This window comes from Salvelinus fontinalis, chromosome 13, assembly GCF_029448725.1.
Source record: "Salvelinus fontinalis isolate EN_2023a chromosome 13, ASM2944872v1, whole genome shotgun sequence".
Taxonomy (NCBI): Eukaryota; Metazoa; Chordata; class Actinopteri; order Salmoniformes; family Salmonidae; genus Salvelinus; species Salvelinus fontinalis.
In genome coordinates this window covers 48160962-48168059 of record NC_074677.1, presented here as the reverse complement: position 1 = coordinate 48168059, position 7098 = coordinate 48160962, and the positions used below count along the sequence as shown (strand labels likewise).

General features: G+C 41.4%; 1 protein-coding gene across 2 annotated transcripts; it reads left to right on the top strand.

The window, feature by feature from the left end:
* The first annotated feature begins 5146 nt into the window (after window positions 1–5146).
* On the top strand, window positions 5147–6642 carry LOC129867805 (trace amine-associated receptor 13c-like). 2 transcript variants are annotated; one of them, XM_055941304.1, is made up of 2 exons: window positions 5147–5172; window positions 5411–6642. In XM_055941304.1, the coding sequence occupies exons 1-2, from the start codon at window positions 5147–5149 to the stop codon at window positions 6390–6392; spliced, it is 1008 nt and encodes a 335-aa protein (XP_055797279.1). In that variant the 3' UTR covers window positions 6393–6642. The 2 variants fall into 2 exon arrangements, with proteins under 2 accessions (XP_055797279.1, XP_055797280.1); XM_055941305.1 differs by lacking the exon at window positions 5147–5172 and having other exon boundaries at window positions 5400–6642.
* The last annotated feature ends 456 nt before the right edge of the window (window positions 6643–7098 follow it).

Genomic DNA, 7098 nt, shown 5'->3' with positions numbered 1-7098 from the left:
TCTGGCTGTGCCAGTTGGAGATTATAACAGAACAGAACATGGCCAAGATGTTCAAATGTTCATAGATGACCAGCAGGGTCAAATAATAATAATCACAGTGAATGTAGAGGGTGCAACAGGTCAGCACCTCAGGAGTAAATGTCAGTTGGCTTTTCATAGCCGATCATTCAGAGTATCTCTACCACTCCTGCTGTCTCTAGAAAGAAAACAGCAGGTCTGGGACAAGGTAGCACGTCCGGTGAACAGGTCAGAGCTGCAGCACGACTAGGTGGACTGGGGACAGCAAGGAGTCATCAGGTCAGGTAGTCCTGAGGCATGGTCCTAGGGCTCAGGTCCTCAGAGAGAAAGAGAAAGAAAGAGAGAGAAAAAGAGAGAGAAAAGAGAGAAATAGAGAGAGCATACTTAAATTCAAACAGGACACCGAATAAGACAGGATAAATACTGCAGATGTAACAGACTGACACTAGCCCCCCGACACATAAACTATTGCAACATAAATACTGGACGCTGAGACAGGAGGGGTCGGGAGACACTGTGGCCCCGTCCGACAATACCCCAGACAGAGACAAACAGGCAGGACATATCCCACTTTGCCAAAGCACAGCCCCCACACCACTAGAGGGATATCTTCAACCACCAACTTACTATCCTGAGACAAGGCCAAGTATAGCCCACAAAGATCTCCCCCATGGCACGAACCCAAGGGGGGGGGACAAAACCGGACAGGAAGATCACGTCAGTGACTCACCCCACTCAAGTGACGCACCCCTCCTAGGGACGGCATGGAAAAGCACCAGTAAGCCAGTCACTCAGCCCCTGTAATAGGGTTTGAAGCAGAGAATCCGAGTCAGAGACAGCAAAGGTGGTTCGTTGCTCCAGTGCCTTTCCGTTCACCTTCACACTCCTGGGCCAGACTACACTCAATCATAGGACCTACTGAAGAGATGAGTCTTCAATAAAGACTTAAAGGTCTAGACCGAGTCTGCGTTTCTCACATGGATAGGCAGACCATTCCATAAAAATTGAGCTCTATAGGAGAAAGCCCTGCTTCCAGCTATTTGCTTAGAAATTCTAGGGACAGTAAGGAGTCGTCGTGTGACCGTAGCGCACATGTAGGTATGTACAGCAGGACCAAATCGGAAAGATAGGTAGGAGCAAGCCCATGTAATGCCTTGTAGGTTAGCAGTAAATCCTTGAAATCAGCCCTAGCCTGAACAGGAAGCCAGTGTAGAGAGGCTAGCTCTGGAGAAATAAGATAAAAAATGTTGGTTCTAGTCAAGATTCTAGCAGCCGTGTTTAGCACTAATTCAAATGTATTTAGTGCTTTATCCGGGTAGCCGGAAAGTAGAGCATTGCTGTAGTCTAACCTAGAAGTGGCAAAAGCATGGATAAATTTTTCTGCATCATTTTTGGACAGAAAGTTTCTGATTTTTGCAATGTTACGCAGATGGAAAAAAGCTGTCCGTGAAACAGTCTTGATATGATTGTCAAAAGAGAGATCAGGGTCCAGAGTAACGCAGAGGTCCTTCACAGTTTTATTTGAGACGACTGTACAACCGTCAAGAGTAATTGTCAGATTCAACAGATCTACTTGTTTCTTGGGACCTAGAACTAGCATCTCTGTTTTGTCTGAGTTTAAAAGTAGAACATTTGCCGCCATTCAGTTCTTTATGTCTGAAACACAGGCTTCCAGGGAGGGCAATTTTGGGGCTTCACCATGTTTCATCAATGTACAGCTGTGTGTCGACCTCATAGCAGTGAAAGTTAGCATTATGTTTTCGAATGACAGAGACAAATTGATATCTTCCCAACAGATAAGATCTAATAGTTGAGGCTGTTAAAGCACTCCATATTAATGCCCATGATTTTTTTATGAGATGTTCGGCGATCACATGTCCACATACTTTTGGTCATATGGTGTATATCTACTACCAAATATTTTATATGATAAACGATTGGGATTCCATAAGTATAGATGGAGTCCTCCATCATGGTCTTGAGAGAAAGTAGGGCTGATTTGGTTCAATTAATTTTATAACCTAAGATGAAGCTGAATTTATCTATAATCTTCAATGTATTTGGAAGTGATTGAGATACATTGTCTAGATATAGTAAAATATCGTCTGTGTATATTGAGATGAAGTGATCAGTAGAGTTGAAGTAAATTATTGCTATTTCCTTACAAATTTTGTTGAGCGTTCGTAAATTGGTACACTCAGACGAGAGTATATGGCCAGACTGATTTACGAACGCACCCAAAATGGTTACTTGCGTAGTGGAATCTTTTGTTAAGACATGTAGCTAGCCAGCTAGCTAGTTAAACAATGAACCATAATCCCAACTCATGACATTACTACCCTGCATGAATTTGTAGATAGCTAACCAACCAGTTTCAATGTTAGCTAGCTAACAATTGGCTATAACTAGGCAAGCAAATGGCTCTGAGATACGAACAATAAGATCATACACGTAACGTAAGCTAGCTAGCTAACAGTGCACTTCAACTTGAAATGAAAATACTTTATGTCAAAATTAGAAACGTGTAGTATCTGAAAATGAAGCTAGCTAGACTATCTTACCCGTGGTCTGAAATCGGAGTAGATAGCCAGAGTGAATTTATTATCAACAGTTGTTGCAGTAACATTCTATTGAAATGGATACTAATCCCAACTCATGACATTACTACCCTGCATAAATCTGCAGGTAGTTAACCAAGCACGTTCAATGTTAGCTAGCTAACATTAGACTATAACTAGGCAACAAATGTCTCTGAGATACAAATAATATGATCATATACATTACATTAGCTAGCGAGACAGCCAGCTAACGTTAGCTATCTAACAGTACACTATAACTTGAAATGAAACCACTTTCTGTCAAAAATAGAAATGGGTAATATCTGAAAATGTAGCTAGCTAGACTTTCTTATCCGTATACAACATCGATGGATGCTTCTCTTGTCACGGATGCCATGGTTGCCCTTAGTTGGAAAATGTAATCCGGAGACAGGTGTTTTCTCCATCTCTTTAGCTATCATACTCGAATTCCACTGATTTCCAAACTCGGTCCTCCAGAAAGTGGAGAGCAACACTTATGCAATTTTACTACGCAATACATTTCAAAAACCGCGTTAGAGAGGATTACCTACACATACTGACCAGCTCAAATAGACAGAAGCGTACTTTTTGGCAGACCAATCCAAACTCATCTCTCGGCATGTCCAGCCCACTCATTATCTCAGCCAATCATGGCTAGCGGGAAAGTTTCCGGCTTTTTCTGTGGCTAAAATGTGGCTAAACCAGGCTCGTAATTTAACAACTTTATTTGTATTTACAGATGGCATACACATTTGTTATTAAGGCACATGAAAGTTTACATGTTCGGGAAGGCATTTCTGCACAAAAAAGTTAACGTTCAAACGGCACTCTTGTGAAGTAGTTGACCCGCGACATATGCCTAGTTTCCTGAAACTGGTCACATTTGAGCCAGTTAAGGAGGCTTTACTATTCTTAGGTAGGGTAATAACATTTGCTTCCCTCCAGGCCTGAGGGCACACTTTGGCTTAAAATTAAGACATGGCAAATAGGAATGGTAATATTGTCCGCTATTATCCTCAGTAATTTTCCATCCAAGTTGTCAGACCCCAGTGGCTTGTCATTATTGATAGACAATACTACTTTTTTCACCTCTTCCAAACTTACTGTACGGAATTCAAAATTACAATGCTTGTTTTTCATAATTTGGTCAGATATACTTGGATGTGTAGTGTCAGCGTTTGTATCATGCCTAAGTTTGCTAATCTTGCCAATGAAAAAATCATTAAAGTAGTTGGCAATATCAGTGGGTTGTGTGATGAATTAGCCATCTGATTCAATGAATGATGGAGTTTGACTGACTTACAGCCACAGGAAGCAACCTGGTGATATCCTGAACTTTTGCAACAGGAAAACACAGTCTTTTCCCCATGTACAACATGTACAACATGGAACTCCATATCACAATTGCTGGAATGATCTGGCCTCTGCCGTGTCTCGAAGTTGATTGCTAGGCCAGAGCCACAGAACTCACCCTAGAAAAGGGCTGCTGCGACGCCAGCTGCGTGCAGGACACAACAGCCATAGGGACAGAGCTCTGATCCAGAGAGCACGGCCCAGCAGGAGGGGGGGGGGGGTGGTCCAGGCAGTGCCCAGGCAATTGAATGACTAGGACAGGGAAAGGTAGCTGAAGGGACATCCGCAGCCACAGAGCGAACACCAAAGCCCCCGGCAGAAGACAGCTGGTGCGTGGGCTCAAAGCAATTTGAAAATCATAAGTCCGGAGGCAGGGGAAGAAGGCACACATCCATTTAGGCTCCGAAACACATCCATTTAGGCTCACCTGCAGTCGAACGATGAGCTGCCATTTTCTGGTTCAAGCTAGTAGAGGGGTGCAGTGGCGGAAATTGATGAGAGTCCAGTGTAACGGCTGTCGTCGGTGGAAGAAGGTGAGGACCAAGGTGCAGCGTGGTAAGTGTTCATGATATTTAATAATAATCAAAACTGAACACTGAATAACAAAACAACAAAGAAACAACCGAAAACAGTTCTGTCTGGTGCAGACACGCAAAGACTGAAAATAACCACCCACAAAACCCAAAAGAAAACAGGCTACCTAAATATGGTTCCCAATCAGGGACAGCGATTGACAGCTGCCTCTGATTGAAAACCATATCAGGCCAAACACAGAAAAAGAAAATCATAGAAAAACTAACATAGACAACCCACCCAACTCACGCCCTGACCATACTAAAACAAAAGACTAAACAAAGGAACTAAGGTCAGAACGTGACACTGTGGAGTGATTTCTCTTTCTGCCTTGCTCCGGTCCTGGTCAGTCAGGGGTGTGAAGTCTGGGTGGCTCAGTCTCAGTAGGTAGGTGGTCATGGGATTGGGTAAGCTGGTTGACCTCTTGTCTCTGGGCTCTATCCTCTTCTTCAGAGTGAGTTGCAGTAGATGTGGTCACCATGGTGAATAGTGTGGTGCTTACTGCATGTGGAGTTGCTATATTGGCCTGGGGATCTGGTCTGGGGAGCTCTCCATGTTGATGCAATTATAAGTCTCAGATTAGAAAATATATATGAGCCACAACAACAATAGGTTCTAGGTTCATGTCAATATGTTTTGTTTTACTGTAGCTCATTATACATCAGCAATCTCCTTCAATATAATAGATAAGAGGGCTGGGCTCCAATGGGTGTACCGCCCCCACACACGCACACTCCTATATCTAACTCAGATATAAATAAAGCTGCTCTGCACAGTTTAGTTTATTATTTAGATCAGATACACTATGAATCTAAACTAAGAAATAACACTTGATTCAGTGCACTGAATTGAAAAGAACACTGTTTTTACTTTCCAATGGCGTTCAGTGAAGTGGATGGACATCAAGCAGTAGAATACTGTTTTCCTCTCCACAACTCGTCTTGCGTTAAGGAGGTACGATCCATAGCAGAAAATATACTCGCGCACCTTTTTTTTTTCTCTGCGTCAGCATTCACAGTGTTTGTGAATCTGCTGGTGATCATCTCCATCTCTCACTTCAAGCAGCTCCACACTCCAACCAACCTGCTCATCCTCTCTCTGGCTGTGGCAGATCTGCTGGTTGGGATTGTTGTGATTCCAGTGGAGGCCATCAAAGTCATCGAGTCATGCTGGTATCTTGGTGAAACAATGTGTTCAGTTTTTCATGGGATTGTTTTTTCTGTCATTTTTGCATCTGTATACAATTTAGTTATCATAGCTGTTGACAGATATGTTGCTGTTTGTGATCCTTTACTCTACATTTCAAAAATAACTATTGGAAAAACATTGACTTCTATATTCCTAACCTGGATATTTTCTTTTATATATAATCTTGTTATTCTATACTGTAATGGTCAATGGCATCGTTCTCAGGCACACAAGAATTGCCATGGAGAATGTGTGTTGATTATCAGTTTTACATGGGGAATTATTGACCTTTTTGTCGCCTTTGTTGCACCTTGTTCTGTTATTATATGCTTATACATGAACATTTTCAAAGTGGCAAGAATTCAAGTCAAAGTGATGAATATCACAACTAGGATCAAGATGTCAGAGAGTAAGGCAACCAAAACACTGGGGGTTGTGTTATCGGTTTTCCTCGTCGTTTGGATCACATATTATGTAGGTTCACTTACTGAGGACTACCTGGCACATTCAAATGTCATCATAGCATTTCTCTCCTGGGTTGTGTACATTCATTCATTCCTTAACCCTCTGATCTATGCATTGTTTTACCCATGGTTCAAAACAGCAGCAAGACACATCTTAACCTTACATATCCTGGCACCCTCATCCTCCTTAATAAATCTCCTTCCAGAAAATTGTTAGATTGCATTAAAAATAAATGTAACATTTGATTGTACTGGATGAGTGGCCTTGTAGGTACACACTATATAACATGTTGTGGTATAGAAAGTGATGTAATATATATGTTTCTGCTTATTGCTGTATGTTTGTATTGATGACTTTTGGTTATACTGTAAAGGAAAACCGCACTGCAGGTTTACTAAGAATGTTGACATTGTATCTCAAGGACAGCTGTTGTTCTGTGTCAATACAAATGACAACAGGAACAACTCGAGTGTGTGTTTGTTTTAGTGTGGTTAACAGCTCTAATACAACATTCTGAATGAATCAACAGCGTACTTTTCCTTCAGCAATTTATTATATTTGGACCAAAAGGTTTCAATGCAAGGATATCATTATTATGTGGAGAAAGAGATGGCTTTAAAATACTAGCCATGTAATAACAGACACACAGCACTGTGGTGCCATTCATTCAGTAGATTACACAGAGAAAAGTGTAATCAGACTAACAAAACGCAAAGTGAACTCTCACAGACAGATTTGTATTGCTTTTGTTGGTTACACAGATGATCAAAATGAAGCTGTACTGTATGCTAGCTAGTGATACTTGAGTTAGTATAAGTGCAACTTAGCTGTTTGACTTTGAATTTTCTTTTATATTGTGTTAAATTATAGAAACCAAACCTAAAGGTATTTTCCCATAATTTACTTGACCAAACTGGATTAA

Coding starts and splice junctions, on each gene's coding strand:
- LOC129867805 (XM_055941304.1), top strand. CDS start 5,147: ATGTCAATATGTTTTGTTTTACTGTA. Junction 5,173..5,410: donor ATATGTTTTGTTTTACTGTA/GCTCATTATACA, acceptor AATGGCGTTCAG/TGAAGTGGATGGACATCAAG.